The sequence below is a fragment of the Lactuca sativa genome, chromosome 9 (genome assembly GCF_002870075.4).
Source record: "Lactuca sativa cultivar Salinas chromosome 9, Lsat_Salinas_v11, whole genome shotgun sequence".
NCBI classification, from domain to species: Eukaryota; Viridiplantae; Streptophyta; class Magnoliopsida; order Asterales; family Asteraceae; genus Lactuca; species Lactuca sativa.
Genome location: NC_056631.2, coordinates 61,538,534 through 61,565,017, shown reverse-complemented (window position 1 = coordinate 61,565,017; position 26,484 = coordinate 61,538,534). Strand labels below are relative to the sequence as shown.

General features: G+C 33.4%; 6 protein-coding genes across 8 annotated transcripts; 5 read left to right on the top strand and 1 right to left on the bottom strand.

Moving 5' to 3' along the window:
- The first annotated feature begins 159 nt into the window (after positions 1-159).
- LOC111903022 (DNA-binding protein RHL1) lies at positions 160-2,945 on the top strand. The gene is made up of 10 exons (XM_023898817.3): positions 160-567; positions 874-984; positions 1,073-1,159; positions 1,243-1,463; positions 1,547-1,645; positions 1,729-1,858; positions 1,974-2,025; positions 2,130-2,164; positions 2,389-2,430; positions 2,665-2,945. Exons 1-10 carry the CDS (start codon positions 244-246, stop codon positions 2,692-2,694), a joined length of 1,131 nt encoding a protein of 376 aa, XP_023754585.1. The 5' UTR covers positions 160-243; the 3' UTR covers positions 2,695-2,945.
- Positions 2,946-4,947: 2,002 nt separating this feature from the next.
- On the top strand, positions 4,948-9,182 carry LOC111903023 (plastid division protein CDP1, chloroplastic). The gene is made up of 12 exons (XM_023898818.3): positions 4,948-5,458; positions 5,888-6,001; positions 6,119-6,256; positions 6,355-6,459; positions 6,548-6,670; positions 6,748-7,116; positions 7,231-7,326; positions 7,394-7,513; positions 7,625-7,690; positions 7,767-8,495; positions 8,682-8,872; positions 8,955-9,182. The coding sequence occupies exons 1-12, from the start codon at positions 5,174-5,176 to the stop codon at positions 9,037-9,039; spliced, it is 2,421 nt and encodes an 806-aa protein (XP_023754586.1). The 5' UTR covers positions 4,948-5,173; the 3' UTR covers positions 9,040-9,182.
- LOC111903025 (rhodanese-like domain-containing protein 8, chloroplastic) lies at positions 9,070-11,350 on the bottom strand. Of its 2 annotated transcripts, none has more exons than XM_023898821.3 (8): positions 10,868-11,350; positions 10,666-10,719; positions 10,422-10,571; positions 10,135-10,258; positions 9,954-10,045; positions 9,760-9,863; positions 9,436-9,693; positions 9,070-9,354 (listed from the first exon to the last, which is right to left on the bottom strand). In XM_023898821.3, the coding sequence occupies exons 1-8, from the start codon at positions 11,189-11,191 to the stop codon at positions 9,225-9,227; spliced, it is 1,236 nt and encodes a 411-aa protein (XP_023754589.1). In that variant the 5' UTR covers positions 11,192-11,350; the 3' UTR covers positions 9,070-9,224. The 2 variants fall into 2 exon arrangements, with proteins under 2 accessions (XP_023754589.1, XP_023754590.1); XM_023898822.2 differs by having other exon boundaries at positions 10,422-10,566; positions 10,868-11,008.
- A 1,820-nt stretch (positions 11,351-13,170) lies between these two features.
- On the top strand, positions 13,171-15,724 carry LOC111903024 (putative D-cysteine desulfhydrase 1, mitochondrial). Its single transcript, XM_023898819.3, has 10 exons — positions 13,171-13,475; positions 13,550-13,615; positions 13,921-14,115; positions 14,198-14,308; positions 14,391-14,482; positions 14,661-14,753; positions 14,872-14,929; positions 15,010-15,123; positions 15,196-15,293; positions 15,390-15,724. The coding sequence occupies exons 1-10, from the start codon at positions 13,221-13,223 to the stop codon at positions 15,592-15,594; spliced, it is 1,287 nt and encodes a 428-aa protein (XP_023754587.1). The 5' UTR covers positions 13,171-13,220; the 3' UTR covers positions 15,595-15,724.
- Positions 15,725-18,572: 2,848 nt separating this feature from the next.
- Positions 18,573-21,992, top strand: LOC111903026 (dihydropyrimidine dehydrogenase (NADP(+)), chloroplastic). The gene is made up of 7 exons (XM_023898823.3): positions 18,573-19,079; positions 19,721-19,984; positions 20,070-20,240; positions 20,360-20,472; positions 21,265-21,451; positions 21,532-21,641; positions 21,714-21,992. The coding sequence occupies exons 1-7, from the start codon at positions 18,804-18,806 to the stop codon at positions 21,868-21,870; spliced, it is 1,278 nt and encodes a 425-aa protein (XP_023754591.1). The 5' UTR covers positions 18,573-18,803; the 3' UTR covers positions 21,871-21,992.
- A 406-nt stretch (positions 21,993-22,398) lies between these two features.
- Positions 22,399-25,185, top strand: LOC111903056 (glutamine synthetase nodule isozyme). Of its 2 annotated transcripts, none has more exons than XM_023898850.3 (11): positions 22,399-22,715; positions 22,841-22,880; positions 23,140-23,243; positions 23,352-23,400; positions 23,551-23,657; positions 23,781-23,868; positions 23,984-24,112; positions 24,251-24,325; positions 24,438-24,529; positions 24,641-24,800; positions 24,870-25,185. In XM_023898850.3, exons 1-11 carry the CDS (start codon positions 22,642-22,644, stop codon positions 25,020-25,022), a joined length of 1,071 nt encoding a protein of 356 aa, XP_023754618.2. In that variant the 5' UTR covers positions 22,399-22,641; the 3' UTR covers positions 25,023-25,185. The 2 variants fall into 2 exon arrangements, with proteins under 2 accessions (XP_023754618.2, XP_052623265.1); XM_052767305.1 differs by having other exon boundaries at positions 23,352-23,425; positions 23,549-23,657.
- The last annotated feature ends 1,299 nt before the right edge of the window (positions 25,186-26,484 follow it).

Genomic DNA, 26,484 nt, shown 5'->3' with positions numbered 1-26,484 from the left:
TCTCTTTAAAAACCCTTAGAAACTAGGATTTCCAACCGGATAACAAAAGGAAAATATCGTTTTAAACGACGATATATATATTTTTGGTTTAAATAAAGAAAATATAAAATTAGAAATTAACCCAAATCCAATTTGACAAATAACTGAACATGCGATAATTCTACAATTGATTTTAGTCGTGGACTCGTGGGGGTAGACTGTGTAGTGAAAGCAGTCTTTTCCCGCCTTCCATAATCTCCCCCGATGGCGAGAGGTGGTAATGATAAAAGTGGCCGGTCGGCGGCGGAGCAAACAAACCCTGAAGCAGAAGAACGGAAACGACTCAGAAAACTTGCAATTTCAAAAAACTTGCTATCTGAAGCTCCGGCGAAAGCTTCGTCGCTGGCTCTGAACCCCTCCAAGACAGTGATCAAACACCACGGTGCAGACGTACTCAGGAAATCTACCCGGAAGAATCGGTTTCTATTCTCATTTCCGGGTTTAATTTCTCCGATTTCTGGTGGCAAGCTCGGCGAGCTCAAAGATCTCAGCTCCAAAAACCCTATTCTCTACCTCGATTTCCCCCAGGTTTGTTTACTTCATCTGGTGATTTGCTTCCGTCTATGCTTACGAATTCAATCCGGTTGAAAGTTGTGAGAGTTTACGAGTCCTCGTGTGTCTGGTAGGATTTGATAGATGTGAAAAATGTAAATGCCCCTTTCAACCAACTATTCAATTGCATTAGAAAGGGAAATAAATGCAAGATCTATCTTACTTGTCTATTCTACTTTACTGTGACTGAAATAAAGTTATGTTTAAGATTATTAATCATGGGGCATATGCCTGATTCATCATAAACTAACTGTGACTGGATCTTCTCTCTTCTGTATGTAGGGTAGGATGAAGCTGTTTGGGACTATTGTTTATCCCAAAAACAGGTACCTAACACTGCAGTTCTCTAAAGGTGGGAAGAACGTGATGTGTGAAGATTACTTTGATACCATGGTTAGTGTTTGTTTACTTCTTATCACCATTCTCTCATGATTTACAGGTCTGCAATTTTTAAGCTTCTTGAAATGTTTTTCTTCTTCAGATTGTTTTTTCTGATGCATGGTGGATTGGCACTAAGGAAGAGAATCCAGAAGAAACCCAACTCAGCTTTCCAGAAAATATGAATATGGTCACTACAATTATTGAACTTTTTCCCCACAATTGCAAATCAGTTCTTGGACATAATCTTGACACATTCCATATTTTCCACAGGGGCAGCAAAAAGAGTATGATTTTAAAGGTGGTGCAGGTTCAACAAGTGAAAGAATACAAGGGGTAACTCCAAGTAGAGTAACTCAGGTCAAAGTCAAACATCAGGAGACTCCTGTACATAAACTAGAAGAGGAATTTTCAGACAGTGAAAATGATTTACAAGATTTGAGTCAAAAAACACCAACTAGGCATTCAGCAAGGACTTCTGGAAAGAACTATAAGTAAGCATTCTTTCATTTATTGTTAATAGGTTTTGTGTTTATAAGCATATACACATAACCAATAACTAAGGATCTTTTTTTAGGTTTGCAGAATCTTCTTCTGCAGATGATGCAATTGATTTGGATATCAACTCTGAATCTTCTAACGAGGAAGAAAATGTAACTGGTGGAAGTCCAATCAGGTATCTTTCTGAAAACATTTTGTTTTAACAAAAATGGAGATTGAAATTTGAAAGTCCTTTTGCTATATATATATATTCTACAGTAAGGATCCTGAAGAAACAGAAGTGATTGAAGAAGCTACAGAAAGTAGTATTTCAGCAACAAAAGTGAAGGATCGTGGTTCTCTTGTTCAAGCCACTATCTCTACATTATTCAAGAAAAAAGAGGAAAAGGTCATACTTTAAATCATGAAATATTTTCAATCGTTATTTCCACCATATACCCTTTTAGAATAATTAATGTGTTAAGTGTTAATGACTTGTTTTATTAAACTTCTGATGTTTACAGATGGCAATAAAGGAAGAAAAGGGAAAAGGAGTTAAAGGAAGAAGAGCTAGTGGTATATTACTATATCATATATGGCTATATGTTATATAATTGTTATTTTTTTTATTGTCTAGTAAAGCATATTAGTCTAATTTATTGGTATACATCTCACTTTAGGTACAAAATCTACTCCAAGGAAGAAAAAGGCTAAGGTATTCTTATTAAATTTCTTTTATAAGATTACTTGCTAGAAATTGTTTTTTTCTTCTAGCATTTTGGATTGATAAATATTTTATGTTCAAGTATATATTTAAAAAGGTTGTGAAAATATAGTGTCATTTTTACATAGTTTGCTGAGAAACTTTATATATCTTTCCTTAATTACTTAACAGAAATATTTCTAGATTTTCGTTTGACAACATTCTCATTTTTTTAGGTTGATGATGATGAAATTGAAGATATATCAGATCCATCCGAGGTAAGATTTTTTATTACTAATCAGCTTTTTACAATTTTTACTTAATGTCACTTATTATATATTCATATGATGAAATAATCACCTCAAGATTCATGTTTATGTGATAATGCAAATTGTGTAATTACACATAGTTTTAGTATAAGTAATAGGGTTAAATGCAAGAAATTGTATTTTGTATTTTGATTGTTGAAAATTTTGGATTCAACTAATTTCATCATCAAATGGTATGTTCAGGATTCAAGTGATGAAGACTGGGGTGCTTGACTTTTCATTTAAGGTCAACTGAAGCTCTTGGGAAGATTCTTCATCAAATGTTGTATGCATATGTTTCAATTGATTTGTGCACTATAATAGTCTTTATGGATTCTATTCATTACAAAGACCTGTTGTTGTCTATGTTCTCCATAGAATTATAGCGTTTAGATTGACATGTAATTTTATTAAAATGTTTGTTTTGTCAAATGTGTAAAACGAAATGGATAGAAATATCAATGTGACATGAAATATCTCAATAAGTATATAGTATCAGAGACAACAACGTATTAAAACTTAAAACGAAAATAAATCTTGAGAAACTTATAAATCGTTGCTTCTTATCATCTTATTTAATCTTACCATTGTTTAACATCTTAGAAATTCTTTGGTGTTTGACTTTGGATTATGAGTTCATATACCCCTTGACATTGGATACTTGTTTATATACCCCTTTGATTTGGATTATTAGTTATTACACCCTTGAGATTTGATTTGTCGGTTATTAAACCATTCTGATAAATTTGGGTCCCTTGTACCCTTGATTTAATATTGTTGATTTTTTGAAAACTTTGTTGGTTTTCTGTTGATTTTGGAGGTTTGAATTGACTATAATGATTGTCATCATTACTTACTCAAAATTAGTCAATCGAGTATTTTCATAAGACATTCCATTGCTTAACTATAATTTGACATCTGTATAGATGAAGGCCTAGAGATAAGAATAGAAGATGACAATGAAAATTTTGAAGGCCAGTTTGTATGGTATTTTGAACTATGCTATGATATAAATTGTAACAACCTTATTATTTCAAACTTTAAACTATGATTATGATATTTGGGACCATTATTTTGCATTTTTGACCTTCAAAATGAGATTTAAAATCAAAAGATTTTAAAAGTTTTTTAAAATTTACCTTAACAATGGGTGTTTCACAAACCTTTATATCAATGCCACTTTAGTTTTTTGCCCACGAAGAAAGAAATAAGTGAATAAAATTTTAATAATCGATAATATAATTAAAAGATACTTGACGAATATTTTTTCAAAATATCACAAGTTTTATACGCTTGCGATCAAATTTTATACCTCAAGTGGTTGAATTTGACTTAAAATATTAGTTGACATTTGCAAATTAAGCGATTAAACTCAACATAATCTTAATTGGCATTGTAAAGTGATTCAAATTACTTATCTCGAGTCTAATCAAATAAGTGAATATTTTTAAAATATAAAATATTATTTACATTGATTGTGTTTGTGTTTGATGACGTTTTACTTATTTTAAAATAATATAAAAAATTCCCAAGCCAATACACTTTTGGAAACTTCACATTGCAATGAGTATTATAAAAAAAAACATCTATCAATTACAACGCGATAATACATTAATACCTCTAATTTTTTGTTAAAACCAATTGGATATCCTAATCCTAAGGTTCCGTTTGATAGTTTCTGTTTGAGAAAGTGCTGTCCGGTAAAATGCTGTCTGAGAAAGTTTTCTGACTGGTAAAGAAACCATGTTGTTTGATTGTACATCTGATTAACTGTGCTGAATGATGAAAAAAAAGTAATAATTCAATAAAAAATAAATTTAAAAAAATTAATAATCCAATAAAGAAAGAAAGAGACGATGTTTGGTGTATAATTGTCTTTCAAGCCCATTCAGCCAGAAAGATATGATTTTGAGGTTTTCTGGGAAAGACATATCTTACCAGGAAAGACCCCTTCTTTTGTGCAAATCAAACAGTCTTTCCGGTCCATTTAGCCAGAAAGATCTGTTTAAACCTGGAAAGATGCGTATCAAACGGAGCCTAACTATTACTTGTTAGCTTTGGTCCCTAGTTTAACACAATGTCTAATTCCACCTCAGGCGCACACAAGAAAACACAATGTCCAGTTTAACATGCTAAATTAGTTTTATTTGTATCAAATTCTTCAAGGTATGATAACAATTATAATTATAATCTTTGAATAATGTTAAAACGGACAGATAGTATGATTAGTCGCTTTCTGTTTTCTTTAGTCACAATTTTATTTCATTCTCATGTGGTTTGAGTATTATTGTTATTATCTTGAATAATTATGAAATTAGAAATTTCTTAGATTAAAATCGGTGTAAATGACATTAATTCAGACGTTATGTAACTTTTTTTTTCGTATGTTCTATAATTACCTTACCATTTCCATGTTTAAAACATTTTACAAAAATCTCGAGAGCTATTTATGATCCAAACAACAAAAAGAAAAAAAAGAAAAAAGAAAAAAAAGGGAAAGGGAAAGGGAAAGGGATTTCCAAGGCTCAATGGAAAAGGTACAAATTGCAATTCCAGAAGTTCCTTTAGCTGCTTTTTGGGCCATGGCTTCCTCTCGCCCTTCTTCTTTCCCATTCTTTCCACAAGCTTCAATTGCATTGTAACATTGTTCTTTCCTTCATTCACTCACTCTCTCTTTCTATCTGCTACTTGAGGGACACCGGCGTTTTCTTCCATGGCAGCAGTATTTGTTGATTCATCACACATTTTACTTCTGTGCTGCTACATCTCTCCAAACAACAAGACTCACACGAGATTCAGTAAATACAGCTCCGGTGAAGTTACCAGTTCTTCTTATCCTTCTAGGGTTTCGTTTGATTCGTTGTCGAGAAGGCGTCAACGACGAATTTTGCTGTCTGTAAGCGGTCGCGAAATTGCTGACGTTCGTGTCGCTGATAATAGCAACAATGTTCATCATACACGATCAGCATTTGTTGAGATACCTGTCACTTGCTACCAGGTTCCTTGTACTCGTTTCATGATTAATTTGTGCCTTACTGGCGTCAATTTCTTGACACTGTACTCTCATATTCACCACTCACAGTTAAATGTATCCTTAATATCAGATTGGCTCTAGATTTGACCAAAACAAGCAGCCAATGTTATTGATTACTCTGTTGCTGTAATTAGTACTATATATTATTGGGTTTAACTGTCTAATACTGGGATTAATTAATCTAATCTGACTGATAGTGGTTATATGAGGGATTTCTTAGTGGTACATCCTTGTATATGTCTCTCTCTGCTTCATCATATATAGTCTTTAGTATTTCTACCAACCACAAATGAGATGACTTATGTTGCCTCTTGTTGAAGACTAGGGTATTTGTGACCTATGATAAGTTAAGATGCTTATCAATCTGAATTACTTACAATGAACATATTGCAGATTCTTGGTATTCCCGATAAATCAGAGAAAGATGAGATTGTTAAGTCCATGAAGCATCTAAAACTTGCTGAGATTGAAGAAGGATACACCATGGATACTATTGTTTCTCGCCAGGTGCCTTTAAATCTATTTTAATATCCCTAGTAACATTAATATGATCCCTTTGTTACAGGATAACAATAAACTCACTACATAAGCATTGATATATAGCTTTGTTTTGCATATTTTCAGAATCTTTTAATGGATGTGCGTGATAAGCTTCTTTTTGAAGCAGACTATGCTGGTAATGTAAGGGAAAAAGTTCCACCAAAGTCATCTCTTCAAATTCCATGGTCCTGGTTGCCTGGTGCACTTTCCCTCTTACAAGAGGTAGATGATTCTTGGAACTACGTTGTATTGTTTTTCATGTTCTTTTTGAATTTCTTTGTTTATATTTAGTATATATATCTAATTTAAGTTTCTTCTAGGTTGGAGAAGAAAAGCTTGCTCTAGACATTGGGCGAACAGCACTACAACACCCTGATTCTAAGCCTTTTGTTCATGATTTGCTTTTATCAATGGCTCTTGCAGAGGTAAGAAAAGGCAAAAAGAGGTTTGAGCTTGCCACCTGTCTTTTCCTTCACATTTTCTTATTATAGCCTTATAGGTGCTTTCTTGAAGTGTGCTATAGCAAAAGCAAACTTTGAAAAGAACAAGATTTCCCAAGGATTTGAAGCTTTAGCTCGTGCTCAGTCTCTTCTCAAAAGCAAACCTTCACTTGAGCAGATGACATTGTTATCTCAGGTGCTTTTTACTTCACTTTCCTTTTATTCAAATAAAGAAACACCCTAAATGGAAATATCAATTACAATATGCATTAGATTGAAGAATCTTTGGAAGAGCTTGCTCCTGCATGCATATTGGAGTTGTTAGGCATGCCTCATACACAAGAAAATGCTGAGAGGAGAGTAGGGGCAATTGCAGCCTTGAGGGAACTCTTAAGACAGGGACTGGATGTGGAAAGTCAATGCCAAATAGAAGATTGGTCAACCTTCTTGAATCAAGCTTTAAATAAGCTCATGGCTGCAGAAATAGTTGAGCTTCTTACATGGGATAGTTTAGCTAATACACGAAAGAACAAGAAGTCACTCGAGTCACAGAATCAAAGAGTAGTAGTTGATGCAAATTGCCTCTATACTGTAATGATGGCCCATATTGCCCTTGGTTTTTCAAGCAAGCAAATAGAGATGGTATATTCCTTTTGGAAACCTGGTACATTTTTTATTTATTTTAAGCTCACATATCTAAAAAAAAAATACATCTCACATATCTGTTCATTAAAGTCTTTTCATTTTATTTTGTAGATTAAGAAAGCAAAAAGTATTCTTGAGTGTTTTGTGGCATCAGAAGGAATTGCTTTAAAACTTGAAGAAGCCTTTTGCTTGTTTCTACTAGGAGAGGTGATTTTCTCTTGTATAGAATGTGTTTAATCAACATATTGAGGGCTATTTTCGTAATTTTGTACAGGGTGACGAGGCTGCGGTTATTGAAAGGCTTCAGCAGGTTGAGTCAAATTTAAATTCAACTTCAAGAACATTGTTATCACGGATGGACATCAAGGATGCTTCAAATGCCAAGAAGTTGCTTGTATGCTTTTGTTTATGCAATTTTTTACAAAATTTCAAATGCCTTTAAATCATGGGTTATGTGATAAATGTAGATATAATCTCACACAAGAATTGTTGCTGGATTGATCAGGAATCATGGGTAAAGGATGCTTTACTTGGTTTGTTTTCAGACACAAGGGACTGTTCTCCATCTTTGGTGAGTTAATACTTGTTCAAAAACATATCTGTTTTTAGTCTTAAAAGAAGCTAATTTTTCAAACAAATTTCTACAGGATAGCTTTTTTGTTGGTGAAAAGAAGGTTTCTGAAAACAAGAATAGAAAAAGAGCACCACAAACATCACCAAGTTTAAACCAGAGACCACTTTCTTCTACTTTTTCATCTGATTGGAGAACTATTGAAGATCATTCATCTTCACCACGTCTTGGGTCAACTGTGAAGCAGTTGACTCCATCAAATCTACAAAGCCCACTAATAGCAAACAATTTGAAACCCGAAAGCTATCCATCTGTTCAATTAAAGAGAAACTTAGGAGTACACTATGATAATATTTGGGAAATTTGGTTGGATCCAAATAACACAATTAGGTATATGAGCTTTGCCACAGCAATGTTTTGCTTATTATTTGCAACCATGGGTGTGCGGTTTCGTGGGCCCAGGAGGGTATCTAGTTGGGCCCTCAGTGGGCCCAACACGGGATCACTTACAGAATCTTCTCATGGTCTTTGGGGATCTGCTTGTGATAAGGGGAATCATATTGCCAAAATGGTGATGTCATTGTGGTCAACGCAAAAGGAAAAAGTCAAGGGTGGAATCGAAGGTGGAGGTGTAAAAGATTCTAGCATGGGTGCGAGTTTAAATTCATGTAAAAAGAGATCAATGCGTGTGGAAGAAGCTGAAAGTCTTGTTAAACAATGGCAAACTGTTAAAGCTGAAGCTCTTGGGCCTAATCATCAACTTCATAATCTTGTTGATGTTCTTGATGGGTCGATGCTTCTTCAGGTAAGTAATGTTTTTGCTTTGGGGATGTTTCTTTTTAACTTAATGGTAACAAAAGGGTAAAATAGTCATTTACTCATGTTCAGAGGGTTCATATGAAACTTTTAAATATTTGTTCAAAACTTATAATAAATCTTTGACTTTTTCAAGGTCTCTGATATTTACAACTTTCCATTAATCTGAACACAGTGGAAGGGTTTAGCTGAGTCAGCAAAAGACAGGTGTTGCTTTTGGAGATTTGTTTTGCTGGAGTTGACTATTCTTCAAGCAGACATTTTGACAGATGGAACAGGTAAGGAAATGGCAGAAATAGAGGCTCTTGTTGAAGAAGCAGCTGAACTTGTGGACTCATCTCATAAAAAGAACCCAAATTATTATAGGTAGATATTTTGCATGTTACAAATTTGCCCTTTAACAATCATTACAAACTATATCGATAACATTAATCATGACTAATTTCAGTACCTACACGATCCGTTATTTGCTGAAGAAGCAAGAAGATGGATCATGGAAATTCTGTGAAGGTGATGTTGAAATCCAAACATGATCATACATACTCATTGTCTGGAGCTCTTACTAGTTTTTTCATTTCTTTGTTCCTTTATTATAACCTTGATAGAACATTGTTGTGGTTTAGTTTAACTGTTTCAGAAATGTACAAAAAATTAATTTTATTAGGTGTTCATATTACACTTTGTGTCTTCCACTACAATGCCAATGGATCTTTAATCTTTATGTGTCGCGATAGTGATGCCATTTTTTGTATCTTTCATGACCTGAAAGCACAGGTCTAATCCTATCAGCAGATGTACATTTCGAACAACAGCATCCTCTTAACTCATCCATGCAACTCAAACAACACCTGAAAAGAAAAAAAATATTTTTTTATGAACATCAAATTATAAAAAAATATAAAATTACGGTACACACTAAAGTTACTTACAGGAATAGCAGATTGCAATCCAGGTTTGCACAATTCCGATGTCTCAATTCCGAGACTTTTGAATTACAAATGTAGCATTTAGCAAACACGACATCATCATGAACTTTGGTTTCATCATGTTTAACTACTGAAGGTGGTGGTAGAGAGAGGCGAGAGTCAAAAACAAATAAATTTCCAATCCATTCCACCGAGCCTTCACACTCTAGATAATGTGAGATTCCTCCTCTCAATGTATACAGCTTTTTGTAACCCCTTTGTCTATCAAATCATATGCACAACTCATTATTCAGACATACATACATATATACATATACACATACATACCTAAGGATAGTGGAATATACGTCGCAACGAATACCACCTGTGCAATACATTAATATCTCTGTATTTTCTTTATTAACATTAGCTAAAGGATCTGAAGCAATGTCCTGTATCAAATGAATAAACATCGAGTTGATAGATACATTTTATAATTTGAAATCTGATATTTGACTATGGAGAAAGTTATATTTATATACCTCTGATTCAGATATCCCGAAAGTTGTGCTCCTGAAACAGTCTACATTTGGTCGTTGAGCTCCACGAAAGTGACCAATATCCCATTCATAACCTAAATACCAAAACCTTATTACTACAATAACAATTAAATAATTAATGTGTTAAATAAGATCAGATAAGGAGAGGGGAGAAGAAAAGTACCGTTTCTGACATCTAATAAAATGACATTTCTATCCTCTAGTCTCTTCCTCCATTCAGATGGTGTGAGAGGCGTTGCTCGCATAGATGAGTCGGTTAAAGGAAGATGTGATACCCCTCCTTCCAACTGAACAAAATTAACACAAATTTAAAAACATTTAGTAAAAAAGAATAATTTCCACCTCTAGACTTGATTCATTTTCCTGACTTTTTGTATTAAGTACTTAACGTCAGGAAAAACCATGTCTAGTAAAAAAAATCAGCTTAGAGGAGTGTGACTGCTTTCTTGCCTGTACAAGAGAAGGTTTATACCGCAGTTTGAGTCTTGGGAAAGCATGCCTGTGAACAGGAGGTGATATCTGAACTAATATATCATTAAATCTCTCATCTTCTTTTAACCAATTCACGTATGCAAGAGCATCTTCCGATGGCCCACTGTACTGCACCACAAATTAACCAAATTAGGGTTCATATCATTCTTCAAATATGATTCAGGCCCAATTTAGATGCCATGCAGGAATCGTTTTTACCTACCTGAGCATTGATTCCTTGTTCATTCATGTATATCCGACCATGTATGTCACGACCCTACAAGTAAGTCATAAGTCATAAGTCATCAGTCATCACCACAACCTAATCATTTCAATTGCACATTCGAACACTCACTAAAACACTTATCAAAATCAACTTCAACATTCAAATAAATTCCTTATAATTGAAAACAGAGAATGGGAACCTGTAGAAACGCAAGGTGTTTGGAGACCTCCTGTTCTGGGTCTTTGATGAACACAAACCGGTAGAAATTAACTACTAAAAAAACCCTTTCACCCTCCTCAAAAACCTCATCGGCTTTATCCCGCTCCCGTCTTACCCAATTGGGTTTCTTAGTCGATGACGATGATAATGTGGAAGAGCATTTACAAGGTTGTAATCGAATTTTGATGCTCCTATATTTAACTGGAACTGAATATGATGGACAAGTGGTCTTTCGAGTGATTATAGTGGAACAATTGAGACTTTTTGGTGGGATACATGGTAGGGTTAGAGTTAGAGAACACATAATCTTACACTCACAGAAAGGAAAATGTGAGTTGCAACTGCCAGGAATTGGGTGTGGGTTTTCCTCAGCTCTTCAGTTTCAAGTTTCAATCGCACGAGCTTATCCTGCCATGCCAGGCACTCGCACTCCTCTATGCTTCGATATCTAAAGGGAAAAAGACACAAGCTTTTGTCGTTGTTTTGGGGCAAATCAACCCGGATCGACCCGAACCTCTCACTCCTTTGGCTTGGACCCGTAAAGAAGCTATTGTCGGATCTTGCAAATACACACAATGTCACAAATTTAATGTTTTTAAAACCGTATTATTGGTCGGTTGGACCATGACGGGAACAATTCAATAGCAATTGGTTTTATGTCAACTTTTAGACTGGATAAAACCAGACCGTTTTTTCAAAAACTAGATTGAACCGGTGTGATGAAACCGGTAAAAAACCATTGAACATGTTTATTAGATTTGTATAGTTAAATTTCACTTAGTTTGTTAAAAAACAACATATCTTAAAAGAAAATTAAACATTTTCGAAGTTTACATAACTTGAAGGCCGACGCACACCACCACCAGATCTAGAAAAATTCTTAGTTGAATCGACGATTGAACTGGTAGTCAAATCGGCGGTCGAAACGGTTGAATCGAAACCAATCATCGAACCGGTACAACTGAAAAAAAACGGCTTTTAAAACATTGGACACAATAACTAAGCATTTTAGATTATGTTCTATAATTATCTTATTTTTTGAGCATTTGACACTTATATAGAATCTAACTTAGCCTTTTATTCATATTACTCGATATACTTTTATAATTTTATGTATAATATTTACACATGTCTCATGTTGCGTTGAAATAACAAATGAATTGAGAGAGCTTGACTATAATTCATCCTGTTTGTAAATCGTGTCACGTCAGCTCATTTATTTTTGTGTCGAGTTTGTGTCCAGAGTCAGGTTTTAATTAAGATTAGACCTTAAAATATGTTGTGATTTGTGAGGTTGAAAAACCAAATATGTTTGAAAGAATAGAAATGAACATACAGAAAGAAAAAAAAATAGAAAATTAGAAAAAGTAGAAGTTGGAATGCAGAATAACTAATACATAATAAGTTTAAAGGAAAAATTAAAAGAGTAGGATTTGAGGAAGATCATGAAGAGGAGGAAATGACCGAGGGAACTGTGTATTTTGGAAGAGAACGAAAAAACTGAAAAACGAAATCTTGATTTAGTCAGCTAAGTTGTTTCCACATTACCAAAACTATTTATTTCATGTATTGGATTAACATGTCGTTATTCTAAATTGTGTATGAGTGAATAAATCACTTGTAATTTATATTATGCTTTAATTTGTATATAATAAAATTTCATTTTTTAAGTATTGTGTATTATCACAATTCCATAATCGAACTAGTTTGTTGTTGTAAATTGTGTAAAGTCGAAGCAATAATATTTGAAAATCAAGAAGGTAGTAGACCAAATAGTTTTCGGTATAAATTTTTTTGGTAATAATAGTGTAAAATTAAAACTTGGCATTTAAATTAGTAACAAAAGTTTAAAATAGAATGAACCATAATATAATTTGATTATTATTTAATAATATTATCGTAAAAATTCCAAAACAAATAACTGTATACTCTATTCTAGGTTAGAAAAAAAATATCGAAAATGGAATAAATGAACATGAAACATGTTACCTCTTAAATAAGTTGAATAATTCATGTAATAAATAAGTAATATAATTGTGGAACTTAATTATTATTTAACAACATTATCTCATATTCTCACAATAACTTGTTATATGCTTTTTAAATGATTTAAAAACTATTTTCTTATAAAAATAATAAATTTCTTGAATAAAGTATTAAAATCTCATATATATTAAAGTCATAAAACATGACTTCAAGTTGTGTGCTCTTCTTGATTATCTTCAATAATAACTTAACGATTTGAGCACTGTAGTCTTAAATTTTACTACTTGGCCACCATGGTTATCTTTCCTTTACAGATTTGGGACCATAGTGATTAGTCCACTCTCCTGATGTTGAACAGCACCTGGAGCATTCGGCGATTAACCCCAAGTCCCAGCCTATCACCATTCTTCTCATTACCCACCACCAACACCCCCAAATTACGCCCAAATCAAACTCCATTTCGTTTCATGGCATCCACAACTCAATTACAGCAACAACAACAACAATCGACTTCCGAGTTCTTGACGCAGAGACCATATCATCCTCCGACATGGGCATCTAAACTCAATCCAATTCCTTCTCACGCCTTCTCTCTTGGACATGTAATTCGTACCCTTTTCCCTCCTTCACTCCCTGTTTTATGCCGTTTTTTATTGTTGGTTTTGTTTGATTTCAGTTTCCGACTCCAATTCACAAATGGAACCTTCCTAACTTGCCCAAGGACACTGAAGTCTGGCTAAAGGTAACTAGCTCATATCCATATTTTGGTTTGTACTTCGTTCAGTATATGGATTTTGTTTGAATGCAGATCGGTGAAAAGTTTTGGTTTTATGCCTAGTTACATGACTTATGAAGTGTTTTTATTGATGTAATTGTTATATGATTGATGATTTTTACAAGTACCTGCTGCTTTCTTTTCTGAAAATGTGTATGGATAGCATCGAATTCCACTAAAACCTAGATGGGTAGTTATCAGTAATACTGGATATCATCATAGTTGATTGCTTTCTTTTTGCAATACTGACACAAAACTCTTCATCATGTAAGCGTGATGATCTTTCAGGTATGCAATTGAGCGGGAACAAAGTTCGCAAACTTGAATTCTTGTTAGCAGATGCGGTTGCACAAGGAGCAGACTGCATCATAACCATTGGCGGCATTCAAAGCAACCATTGTCGTGCGACAGCTGTCGCTGCCAAGTATCTCAACCTAGATTGTTTTCTAATACTTCGTACCTCAAAGGTTTCCTATATTCAAACCATTTCTCAGTTTTTCTTGATCTATAAATTTTATTTTTTAATTTAAAAATCTAATTACCATCCAGGTTCTTGTGGAAAAAGACCCTGGATTGACAGGAAACCTGTTGGTGGAGCGATTAGTTGGTGCACATATTGATCTTGTTTCAAAGGAAGAATATTCAAGAATTGGAAGTTTGGTATGTAATATATTCAAACATTTTGTCAACAAAAATATTGTAGTAAATTACAAAACTTTCTTCCTTTTTGCTTGACTTTCAGACACTTACTAATTTGTTGAAAGAGAAGTTGATAAAAGAAGGAAGAAAACCTTATGTCATTCCGGTTGGTGGATCAAATTCCTTAGGGACCTGGTGAGATTGGATTTTTTTTAAGATATATATATATATATATATATATATATATATATATATATATATATATATATATATATATATATATATATATATATATATATATATATATATATATATATATTTTTACAAAATATTAAAAAAAAAATTAAAAGGTGAATTCCAACATGTGATGTAGGGGATATATTGAAGCAATTAGGGAGATTGAGAATCAGGTCCAAAACGGGACAATCAAAACAAGCTTTGATGATATTGTTGTAGCATGTGGCAGGTTTTAGTCTTGTTATTATTTCAACTTTTATTGTGATTACTTTTATATTTTAAGCATGATATTATATAAAGTTATCTCTCTCTAACTTCATTTTTATTGTATTTTTATTGATTCTTAGTGGTGGTACAGTTGCTGGTTTGTCAATTGCTTCATGTCTAAGTGAGCTTAAAACAAAAGTACATCCACATCTTTTATTTTAATTTAATTTCTTTCCTTAAAGATTCAAAACTTTTAATTTAACAAAATTAAATTGCAGGTTACTGCATATTGTGTATGTGATGATCCGGAATACTTCTATGATTATGTCCAAGGTCTACTTGATGGACTTGAAGCTGGAGTCAATTCACATGATATAGTCAAAATCGAAAATGTAACAACATAAACTTATTTTCATGTATAATTTTTGACATTTTGATATTTGTTTAATATTTTGTTTTGATAGGCCAAAGGAGTCGGGTATGCCATGAGTACAGCAGAAGAGCTTAAATTTGTCAAGGAAGTTGCAGAAAGCACCGGTGTGATCCTGGATCCTGTTTACAGGTTTGGGCTATTATATTTGCTTTTGAAGCATGGAATTTAAAAAAAAAAAAAAAAAAAAAGGTCATATTTTGGTTTTTATTTATGTGTGTTTTGTAGTGGAAAGGCGGCTTATGGAATGATGAAAGACATGGCAGAAAATCCAAGAAAGTGGGAAGGAAGAAAGATTATGTTTATACACACGGGAGGGCTTCTTGGTTTGTATGATAAAAATGAAGAAATAGGTTCATTGGTTGGGGGATGGCGTAGAATGGAGCTAGATGAGTCTATTCCACGAAAAGATGGCACTGGGAAAATGTTCTAAAAGGATTTCAAATGTCTATGCATTAAACACTTATACAATCCCATTAAACACTTGTACAATCTCACTTGAGATTAATTAAAAAATAACATATGAGATTGAGGAGATGAAACCATAGATGGGTTTGGATGAATTTCATGTCATTTGCAATTTTCATCATGTCAAAAGTACAACCTTTTTTTTAAAAAAAATACTTTTGATGAAATTGCAGTTTGTAAATGTCCAACTGTGATTTTGATGCCTATATATAGGTATTTTTTTTTTTTAAATAATTAGTAAATTTAACTAGATTTATCTTTTTCTCTTTACTTCATGTTTTAATATAATATATTAATGATTAAACTTAGTTGTAAACGTTTTTTTTAGTAAAAGTAAACAAAAGTCTACTCTTAAAATGAACGAACATGCTAGTATATTATTGTATTGGAAAAAAGAAAATATCACAAGAATAAGAAAATGATAAAATATATGATTTAGAATAGATTAATAATGCTTTCATTGTCATCATATTTGTTCATACGTAACTCTAACATGATGTTAGACCACGTTTGTACTTGAAAATGATCATTTAGGATTAATAATAATAATTGGATAACCACCGACAAGAAAATATATACTAAACTAAATTATTCTACTTATATCCATACTGAGACTTGAACCCTCGACCTTAAGAAGGAAGGACAACATGAGATACCGTTGGGCTAAAAGGCCTTTGGCTCATGTTTGTTATTTGAAGTTATAACTCCTAACACCGGATATTTATTGCTTGTTTAATATTTGATAAAAAAGGAAAAAAACAAATATGTTTAATATCATCGATCATTCTCCACGTAATAATGAAAAATATTAGTCTATTCAACAAAATAGTCATCTATTCTACACATATCATCTTCTAAATAATGATATCATCTATGAAATTGATAATGACAATATTATATGATAATTTGGCACATGAATTGATAATATTATTTACGAAATGGTCAGAAAATCATCCGTTTTCCAGAATTAAGTAGGCATACTAAAAAATATCATTATTTTAATGAAATGTAAAAAAATAAAACATATAGTTGGATATAATCATACATCATACATACTTATAAAGCTAGCATTTTTTCTTGAATCTCATGTATTTGAAACCCCCATAAAAATTTGCAAACATCTCATGCATTTGAAACCTCTTATTTTAATGAATATCACTAAAAAGTCTCTTAATAATGATTAAATATTCAAAGGTTTTATAACTTATATAATATATTTAATAAACAATTAATGGATAGATACTCTACTATAAAAATGTCAATCTTTTTGAGTCGACACACAAATACAAATCACATACAAAATTCACAAAGAAAACAAGTTTAAAGTTTTTTTGTGTTGGTGTAACATCCGGATTCCCAGGTACATTATTTTTTCCTTATTTTGGAGGGACTCGGCGAGTTGATGCTTAGACTCGCCGAGTAGAGTCGCGAATTCCATCCGGGTTAATGACCAGACTCGGCGAGTCGAGTAGTGGACTCAGTGAGTCTGCGCTATTTAATGAAGCCTTAATTCCCGGGGATTGAGACCTATTTAAAGGGGCTTATAGCCACCAATTGCGGCTATCAGACCCCTGAGTGAAACCCTAAGCGATCTAGAGCGTTTGTGAGGAAGAAGAGGCCATTTTTGATCCTTGTGTGGGTGTTTTTGCAAGAAGAAGGTGACCAAGGCAAGAGGGAGTTGAAGAGGGTGCTATTCTATGGAGTTCAGAGCCTAAGGACTTCATATTGAGCTATATATTCGATCCTTCTTCAGTTTTGGGTGTTAATCCTTGAGAGTTAGGGTTTCTTTCCCATTTAGAGTGTGAATGATGGTGCAATTGGTCCCTTCTTGTGTTGAGGCTTCAGATCTGGATCCAAAGAGGTCCAGAGACCTTAACTCCTTGATCTTTATGGGGTGACATTGGGTAATATGAGCTTAGGGTGACATATTGAGTCCATTTCTTCAAATAGAGCCATTGGGTCTTTGCATGGGCATCAAGATCTAGACTTTACGTGTTTATGTTGCTTAAAGAGGCCAGATCTATAGATTAGAGGAACGGATCTGACCTCAGGAGGTCATTTGAGCTTGATCATGGCATGAACTCGCCGAGTCCCAAGAGCAGACTCGATGAGTAGGGCTAGGGTTTTCCTATAGTTCACTCAGTGAGTAGCCTGCCGAGTTGGGGGAATGACTCGGTGAGTCAGAGGGAAATAGAGGTGGGACCCTTGCATATTAAATTTATTTATTTATTTAAAAAAAAAGTAATAGAAAACCTCATAAATGGTCCCTGGGTAATGAAACGACAAAAATGCCCATGACTTAACGGCTAAATGGTAACGGAGTGAGTCGGAATGACAAAATGTTAAAAGTTTTGAAACCACAAGGACGATCTGTGAGTTTTTTTGAACTTAGGGACTAAACTTGATATTTTTGAAAACCACAATGACCATTTTTGAAGTTTTGTCTAGAATATAAGAAAAGTTCTTTTTTTATACATGCTTGTAATTTGAAGTTATAACTCTTAACATTCTAATTAATATTTATTGCTTCTCTAATATTTGATAAAAAAGGACAAACAAAAAAAACAAAAAAACAATATGTTTAATATCATCGATCATTCTTAACGTAATAATGAAAAAAATTAGTCTATTCAACAAAATAGCCATCCATTTTACATATATCATCTTCTAAATGATGATATCGTCTATGAAATTGATAATGACAATATTATATGACAATTTGGCATATGAATTGATAATATTATCTACGAAATGGTAAATAAATCATCCGTTTTCCAGATTAAGTAGGCATATTAAAAAAGTAACATTATTTTAATGAAATTTAAAAAAAAAAACATATAGTTGGATATCAATTTAAAATAATTTTAAAAAATTATAATATTTGATAAAAATAATAGTAATTCATTATAAGCATATCACCTTCTATTATTACATACGAATCTTAATTGTTTTTTCAAAGGATTACGTAACACATTTTCGGCAGCTCAGCCTCAGCTCATAAACCAACGCCAATCCACTCACAACAAGATGCCTCATTTTCCCCGATCCCAATTATTCTAACATTTTACTCAGATTCCCAGATATTCAATTTCACCATTTTTCTCATCATCATATTCCCCAGATTTCAGTCCCCATCTTCATCGTCTTTCCTTTAATCTTTCTTTCTTTACGAGTATGGCGTCTTCCCTGGGTTTAACCCATCTCAATGGCCTCACATCCTCCCGCGTCGCTTTACCATCGTCTCGCCGCCGTGTCAGTGGCAGAGCAAGAGTTGGCGGCTTGAAGATCGTTGCTTCAGAAATGAAGCAACAAGAACCTGATCTGAGTGTCAACGTTAATGGCTTACATATGCCCAATCCATTCGTAATCGGGTCGGGTCCTCCAGGGACCAACTACAAAGTCATGAAAAAAGCTTTCGATGAAGGCTGGGGTGCAGTCATAGCTAAAACAGTAAGTCTTCTGATCCATAATGCTCGATCGTTCTTAATTTCTTCAATAACTTTACTCCATTAAAACAGAGTGAACTTTCATAGATTGATTTTAACTGATCACCTCCATTTGAATTTGAAGTCGGATGGCTGTTTGCGTATGTGTAAACTGATTATAATGTTGATTTCCGATATGAACACCGGAATAAACTTCAAATTATCTGATCTCGATTTTTTTAGTTGCTATAATTACTTTTTAACTTTTTTTCCTCCAATCATCCGATCCTGATCCGATCTCGATTAGAAAGGAAAAGAAACAAAGAAAAGTCGTGATCAGAGAAGGGAAAAGGAGGAAGAGTTCATTATTTTTACACTAGTGCCAAATTGTCAAACTACTCTCCTTTCTTAGCTTCTCACGCAACTTAAGAATCTTTCCCCTTTCTCCCAAACAAATCCATCAAAACGCCTACACCGTTACACGTTTCTACCAAAATATGCAATCAAATTGATTTCTCACAGACTGATGAAGTCAAGTTCCAAACAGGCTTCATAAATCAGTCAGAAATCCACTTCATGTCGCAATTATGACTTTTGGGCTCTTCAAATTTCAAAAAACTGACCTTTGTTTCAATCAAGTTCCTAACGTTAACCTGTAATATTCAGGTGTCACTAGATGCTGCAAAAGTTATCAATGTTACCCCAAGATACGCGCGCCTACGAGCTGGAGTGAATGGCTCATCTAAAGGGCAAGTTATTGGGTGGCAAAATATTGAACTTATAAGTGATCGACCTTTAGAAACAATGTTGAAAGAATTCAAACAATTGAAAGAAGAGTATCCAGACAGGATACTTATTGCATCAATCATGGAGGAATACAACAAAGCTGCATGGGAAGAACTCGTTGATCGAGTCGAGCAAACTGGAATTGTAAGTTTTTGTAAAATATTAAAAAATCTAAATTCATCGCCATTTGGAATGTAATAGTTTTAACTTTTTTTTTTTTTTTTAATAGGATGCTATTGAAGTCAATTTCTCGTGTCCTCATGGTATGCCCGAAAGAAAAATGGGGGCAGCAGTCGGGCAGGATTGTGATTTGTTAGAAGAGGTATGTGGATGGATCAATGCTAAAGCTACGGTTCCTGTTTGGGCAAAAATGACTCCAAATATTACAGATATTACTCAGGTATGCGTGTTTGCTTTAGCAGTAAGGAGGTCAGAATCCATAAGTGAGGTGTCGGTGTCGGTGTCAGTGTCAGTGTTATATGAAATGTTTTTTGTTTTTTGTTTTTTTGTGTGTTATAGCCAGCTAGGGTGGCTTTGAAATCCGGATGCGAGGGTATAGCTGCAATTAACACAATAATGAGTGTGATGGGCATTAATTTGAAGACATTACATCCCGAGCCTTGTGTTGAAGGGTTAGTATTATTATATTGTATATCTAATCTAATTTGACAAGTGTTATCTATGGTTTCGGTTGCAATTTGATGGAATTGGAATCCGAGATTCCATTCCATGGTGTGTTTGGTTGCTAGATAGACGAATTCATTTCAGTCAGATCCCTTCAAATTTCATTGTTTTATGGATTCCACCGTTCTCAAGGGCGGTCGGGTGGAAGGAAATCAGCTCTATTCTTTTCTTTTTTATCAAAAGACCAAAATACCCCTCATATATATTGAAATAAAAGATTGAGTAAATTACATTTTTGGTCCACAAGTGCAGATGATTTTTGCAATTTTGGCCCCAAATGGTTCTCTTGCATTTTCGGTCCTTATTAGTTTTTTTGTCCCTAATTCCAAGTAAAATAAGTTATTTTTGGTCCCTGAGTATAGCAGATTTTTGCAATTTTGGTCCCAATATGATCTTTTTCTTGGAACAGGACCATAAACTTTACAAAAACCTCAAATAAGGACCCAAATTGCAAGATGTTTTTTTGGTACCAAAAGTGCAAGAGAAACGTTTGGGATCAAAATTGAAAAAAACAGTTATACTTAGGGACCAAAAATATAATTTACTGTAAAAGATTAAATTATAAATGAAAATTAATAACTTATTCAATCTTTTTTTGTTATTGAATTTCATTTCATTTCCTGCCAACCCAACACACAATACATTACACTTCCTTCAAACTCCATTTCCGTTTCTGATTCCAATTCCTTTGAGAGATTCCATTGATTCCAATAACAATCTTTCACTTGTATGACTCACAGATACTCAACTCCAGGAGGCTATTCTTCCAAGGCAGTTCATCCCATTGCACTTGCAAAAGTAATGAGTATTGCACAAATGATGAAATCAGAATTTCAAGATGGCGACTATTCAATTTCTGGAATTGGAGGTGTAGAGTCTGGTGGAGATGCTGCTGAATTCATTCTTCTTGGTGCAAATACAGTTCAAGTATGTATAATTAATTCACTTCAAGTTAATATTTTATTCAAATAACAAGTCAAACTGCTAAAAATTATTTGTAATTTTAGGTTTGCACGGGTGTGATGATGTATGGATATGATATGGTATCGAAGCTGTGTGAGGAGCTCAAGGACTTCATGAGAGCTCATAACTTCGCAACCATAGAAGAATTTAGAGGGTATGCAGTTGAAAATGTCAATTTGAATTACATTTTATAAAAGAAATGAGTTTTTTGAAATGTTTTATGCAGGGCTTCACTTCAATATTTTACTACGCATACTGAACTTGTGAGAATACAGCAAGAAGCAATTAAGGAGAGACGGGCGATAAAGAAAGGATTGGCATCTGATAAAGATTGGACTGGAGATGGATTTGTGAAAGAAAGTGAAAGCATGGTTTCTAATTGATGATTAAAACATGGATAAAGATGTTTATGAATTGTTTCGTAAGTTAAATATATTTACTGTAATGTTTTCCTTTCTGTGTAAAAGTCTACTCTTTAGCGTTGCAAATAAAGTGATTGTGTTCATATGGGTTACAAAACGGTAGTTATGATGATGATTAAGTCATGATGTGTGGTTAAATGACTTAAATCATCATCATTCAACATTATTATGAAGGTTTGGTTGATTGAATGCTAATGCGATGCTGACTTATGATATGATTTTGGAATCCTACCTTTGGTTATGATTTTTAGTGCTAGATTAGGTTCATTTTGTTTGAAAAAAGAATCTGAAATAGGAGGCGTTACATCGTGTTGACAACTCAAACGTAATTCATTCTTTCATCTAGTTTTTACAATATATATATATATATATATATATATATATATATATATATATATATATATATATATTTTATCAACTAGCAGCTAACAACTAACTTTTTAGTTATTAACTATATTTTCAGCTAACAATTAATACATCAAACATACCTTAAAGTAAATTACAATTTTGACCATAGTAGCTAACAATTTATTTTATGTAGATATAGATAAATGATTTCACTTTACATCATAACAAACTCACATAAATTAATGATGGGTCAAATAGAGGATGGGGTTTGTTAACAAGAAACCCGTCAATGCCTCACTCTCTCTCCTTAAACTCATCTCAAGAACACAAAAACCTTAGAAAAAACTAAAAAAATTTAAAACAAAATTTTGTTTAGTCATCAAAATGTCTCTTCTTTCCGATCTCGTTAATCTCGATCTTTCTGGTTCCACTGAAAAAATCATCGCAGAATACATATGGTTAGATCTGTCTGCATGCTCTCTTTCTTTTTATTAATTTATATATATACTCATTTTTAGAAGACCACATGAAAGTTGTACAGTTTATTTATTTGCTAATATTGGATTGATTATAAATTAAACAGGATTGGTGGTTCTGGTGTGGACATAAGAAGCAAAGCTAGGGTAAAAAATAGTTTCTTAAATTTTCTTTCATGCATGAATAACTTACATATATAAATCATGCTCTGAGGTTTGTATGCCATATATATATATATATATATATATATATATATATATATATATATATATATATATATATATATATATATATATATATATATATATATATATATATATATATATATATATATATATATATATATATATATATATATATATATATATATATATATATATATATATTGTGTTTAATTGCTATTAGACCCTACCTGGACCGGTCTCTGATCCTTCAGAACTACCAAAATGGAACTACGACGGATCTAGCACCAAGCAAGCCCGTGGCGAGGACAGTGAAATCATTATACAGTTTGTTAATTTCCATCTTTCATCAAAACTTATACTTCCAGTAATTAATACGTATATAAATAATATAATCTAAATCGACTAAGTAACACATTTTTATCATGTCTCTAGTCCTCAAGCAATATATAAGGATCCATTCAGGAGAGGCAACAACATTCTCGTAAGTTGTTCATATCTATATTTGCTTAAATGTTCCAAAAACTAGTTGATAACAATTTATAGATTCTAACTAAACGCTAGCTGGTTTACTGATTGGAAAATTAATTCAAGTTGATTTCATTTCATAATATATATATATGTATATTTATAGGTGATGTGTGATGCATACAACCCTCAAGGAGACCCGATTCTAACTAATAAACGTCATAATGCCGCAAAAATATTTAGCCATTCTGACGTCATTGCAGAAGAACCCTGGTATATGTATATGTATATATATAGTTTTCATTTGAAAAACAAAAAACGATTATTTTGATGATAACGAATTAAACCCGAAGATATTGTGTATTATAAAGGTTGCATTGTTATAAATGAAAACAGGTTTGGCATAGAGCAAGAGTATACATTGCTACAAAAAGATGTAAAGTGGCCAATTGGGTGGCCTATTGGAGGGTACCCTGGACCTCAAGTAATGTCTTGATCACCTTTTTCAAACTGTCAAAATATATATAGATTCTATATATAATGATAATTAAATATATCTTGAATGAATTGTTTGTTTTTTTTTTTGGTGTATGTATTAGGGACCGTATTATTGTGGGACAGGTGCTGATAAAGCCTTTGGGCGCGATATTGTTGATGCACATTACAAGGCTTGTTTGTATGCCGGAATAAATATTAGTGGCACTAATGGAGAGGTTATGCCTGGCCAGGTATATATCTTATCTGATATGATCATGCATTCTGATCTATACAAAAATTAAAAACAGACGATTGATATATAAATTTCATTTGTATTTGTAATAAATGGGTGAACTTATGATCTTTAATGTCCTTATGATCATCACCAGTGGGAGTTTCAAGTTGGTCCATCGGTTGGCATCTCCGCCGGCGACCAGGTGTGGGTGGCTCGCTACATTTTAGAGGTATGATTGATAAAGTAATATTATATGCATGTGTTCTTTAAAAAAATCCAAAAACAATCAAGTTTGGTGTTAATTAAAGACGTTATTTTTAATCTACGAATATTATACGCAGAGGATAACTGAGATCGCCGGAGTGGTTCTTTCATTTGACCCAAAACCTGTTCATGGTGATTGGAATGGAGCAGGTGCTCACACGAACTACAGGTACATACATACAAATGGTGCTACATACAAGACATTTAATTTGAGATATATTTACGTGGATTAATGCTGTTATACTTGAATATATATATATGTATGTTGGTTTGTATGTAGTACAAAATCAATGAGATCGGATGGAGGTTTTGATGTGATAAGGAAGGCGATTGGAAAGCTTGAAAAGAGGCATAAGGAACATATGGCTGCTTATGGAGAAGGCAATGAGCGCCGACTAACCGGAAAGCATGAGACGGCAGATATCAATAACTTCAATTGGGTATTTCTTTATAAATATATTTTGGTTGGTTCATGAATGTGTAATTAGGGTTTGGTTAATTAATTACAGGGTGTAGCGGATCGTGGCGCATCAGTTAGGGTTGGAAGAGAAACGGAGAAGGCAAATAAAGGTTATTTTGAGGACAGAAGGCCATCATCGAATATGGATCCTTATGTTGTCACTTCAATGATTGCTGAGACAACCATTATCTGGCAGCCTTGAGTCTTTTGAACACTCATGTTTTGGCATCTTTGTGATCATGGGTTGGATCAAGGATTTCTAGCTAGTAGTGCTTAGTTCTATTTATTATTTATTTTAAAAGAGTTGTTATTTTTCGATTACGTTTCTTGGTCTTTAGGTGCAAATAGTTAGTAGTAGAAGTAATTCTTGCATATATATTATTAGCTTGTTTTTATTTATAGGTTGCAATGAAGATTGATGAGTATAATTTCATTGCATCTCAATTTTTGTTTTTTCTCCAAAGCTTTATACGAATTGTGAATGTGTAGTATAGAGTTCTCCGTCACAACATCGTGTGAGACCCAAAGCTTGTTTTGTGTGCTTTACTTGAATGATTAAGATTTTCTTTCATCGTAATATAATGTTCCAAGTCTAGATTTCGTTTTGTGTGCTCATCAATCGGTTCAGCACCAACACATGAGCCTGAACTAGAACCTGAATCTTCTCCACGAGTGTTCATCGTCATTCTGAAAAACAACCATACAATAATCAAAACATACCCACAAAATTCCTCATCCTACACGCTTCCTAGAATCTCTGTGACTTTCCTCAATTTGAGTACGGATTTTGTGTTTTCAGTAGTACGGGCCCAATACTACCTTCCACACCTATCTATACTTTCCTCCCACTTATGTCAGTTAAGTACTTCATGAATACAATTACATCAACAAAACTTATATAATCCTTCGACTAAAAGATTCAACCCTACAACGATTAGACTCAAACGAAAGTTGTGTAATAGGGTCAAATCAATCACTCTAAGATTACTTAATCTTTGCAGCATGTAACTTAACATATTCACTTAATACTTAACTCACATCATCAAGAGTCCCACAAAGCACAAAGCAAACAACATTCGTGCAATAATACTCAGAACATCCCCTACTCACTTGCTGCTACAATGCTAGAAACTTCCACTAACACTGTCAGTTGACTTATGCATGCAAATTATACATAATATGGGATTAAATAGACTTTCGAATAAAAGATTATACCCTAAGACCACAACCAGATAAGGAACAAAAAATAAGGCTTAATCATTCATTTTTGGGCTATATGATCTTAATCGTATACAATTTTTAAAGCATACACTTAGCGATCACTTCCACCAATATAGATTCCAAATCTAACATAACATCCAATCCCTCCTAGGCTACAAGGCATCACAAATCAGGGCAATCTATCATGCAATTCTTGAAGGTATCGTTAGCCTTATACTAGCATGCAAACATTTCATATAATATAACATATCAACATGTATGGGTATCTTGAGAATCACTTACTTGAGTTCGGTTGATTACATGCATCACACCCCCTTTTTCTTTATAAAAATCTTTTTAGAAAACTTATGTTCTTTCAAAAATAATACTAATTCCTCAGTTTGACTCCAGACACACCTGAAAGTGTGCCCAAATCCCTCAAACCAAGACTTTGATACCAACTT

What these genes read in the sequence shown, in the direction of transcription:
- LOC111903025 (XM_023898821.3), bottom strand. Translation starts at nt 11,191, where the DNA reads ATGTGTTCTCTAACTCTAACCCTACCATGTATCCCACCAAAAAGTCTC. An exon ending in TTTATTAGATGTCAGAAACG is followed by an intron (nt 10,046 to 10,134) that starts GTACTTTTCTTC and finishes TTTGGTATTTAG; the next exon opens with GTTATGAATGGGATATTGGT. An exon ending in GTATATTCCACTATCCTTAG is followed by an intron (nt 9,694 to 9,759) that starts GTATGTATGTGT and finishes ATGATTTGATAG; the next exon opens with ACAAAGGGGTTACAAAAAGC.
- LOC111903026 (XM_023898823.3), top strand. Translation starts at nt 18,804, where the DNA reads ATGGCGTCTTCCCTGGGTTTAACCCATCTCAATGGCCTCACATCCTCC. An exon ending in ATATTACAGATATTACTCAG is followed by an intron (nt 20,241 to 20,359) that starts GTATGCGTGTTT and finishes TGTGTGTTATAG; the next exon opens with CCAGCTAGGGTGGCTTTGAA. An exon ending in ACCATAGAAGAATTTAGAGG is followed by an intron (nt 21,642 to 21,713) that starts GTATGCAGTTGA and finishes TGTTTTATGCAG; the next exon opens with GGCTTCACTTCAATATTTTA.
- LOC111903056 (XM_052767305.1), top strand. Translation starts at nt 22,642, where the DNA reads ATGTCTCTTCTTTCCGATCTCGTTAATCTCGATCTTTCTGGTTCCACT. An exon ending in TTGTTCATATCTATATTTGC is followed by an intron (nt 23,426 to 23,548) that starts TTAAATGTTCCA and finishes ATGTATATTTAT; the next exon opens with AGGTGATGTGTGATGCATAC. An exon ending in GAGGGTACCCTGGACCTCAA is followed by an intron (nt 23,869 to 23,983) that starts GTAATGTCTTGA and finishes TGTATGTATTAG; the next exon opens with GGACCGTATTATTGTGGGAC.
- LOC111903024 (XM_023898819.3), top strand. Translation starts at nt 13,221, where the DNA reads ATGTTGAACAGCACCTGGAGCATTCGGCGATTAACCCCAAGTCCCAGC. An exon ending in ACACTGAAGTCTGGCTAAAG is followed by an intron (nt 13,616 to 13,920) that starts GTAACTAGCTCA and finishes TCATCATGTAAG; the next exon opens with CGTGATGATCTTTCAGGTAT. An exon ending in ATTCAAGAATTGGAAGTTTG is followed by an intron (nt 14,309 to 14,390) that starts GTATGTAATATA and finishes CTTGACTTTCAG; the next exon opens with ACACTTACTAATTTGTTGAA.
- LOC111903022 (XM_023898817.3), top strand. Translation starts at nt 244, where the DNA reads ATGGCGAGAGGTGGTAATGATAAAAGTGGCCGGTCGGCGGCGGAGCAA. An exon ending in ACTGGTGGAAGTCCAATCAG is followed by an intron (nt 1,646 to 1,728) that starts GTATCTTTCTGA and finishes TATATTCTACAG; the next exon opens with TAAGGATCCTGAAGAAACAG. An exon ending in CAAGGAAGAAAAAGGCTAAG is followed by an intron (nt 2,165 to 2,388) that starts GTATTCTTATTA and finishes TCATTTTTTTAG; the next exon opens with GTTGATGATGATGAAATTGA.
- LOC111903023 (XM_023898818.3), top strand. Translation starts at nt 5,174, where the DNA reads ATGGCAGCAGTATTTGTTGATTCATCACACATTTTACTTCTGTGCTGC. An exon ending in TATCAATGGCTCTTGCAGAG is followed by an intron (nt 6,460 to 6,547) that starts GTAAGAAAAGGC and finishes GCTTTCTTGAAG; the next exon opens with TGTGCTATAGCAAAAGCAAA. An exon ending in CAAGCAAGCAAATAGAGATG is followed by an intron (nt 7,117 to 7,230) that starts GTATATTCCTTT and finishes TTTATTTTGTAG; the next exon opens with ATTAAGAAAGCAAAAAGTAT.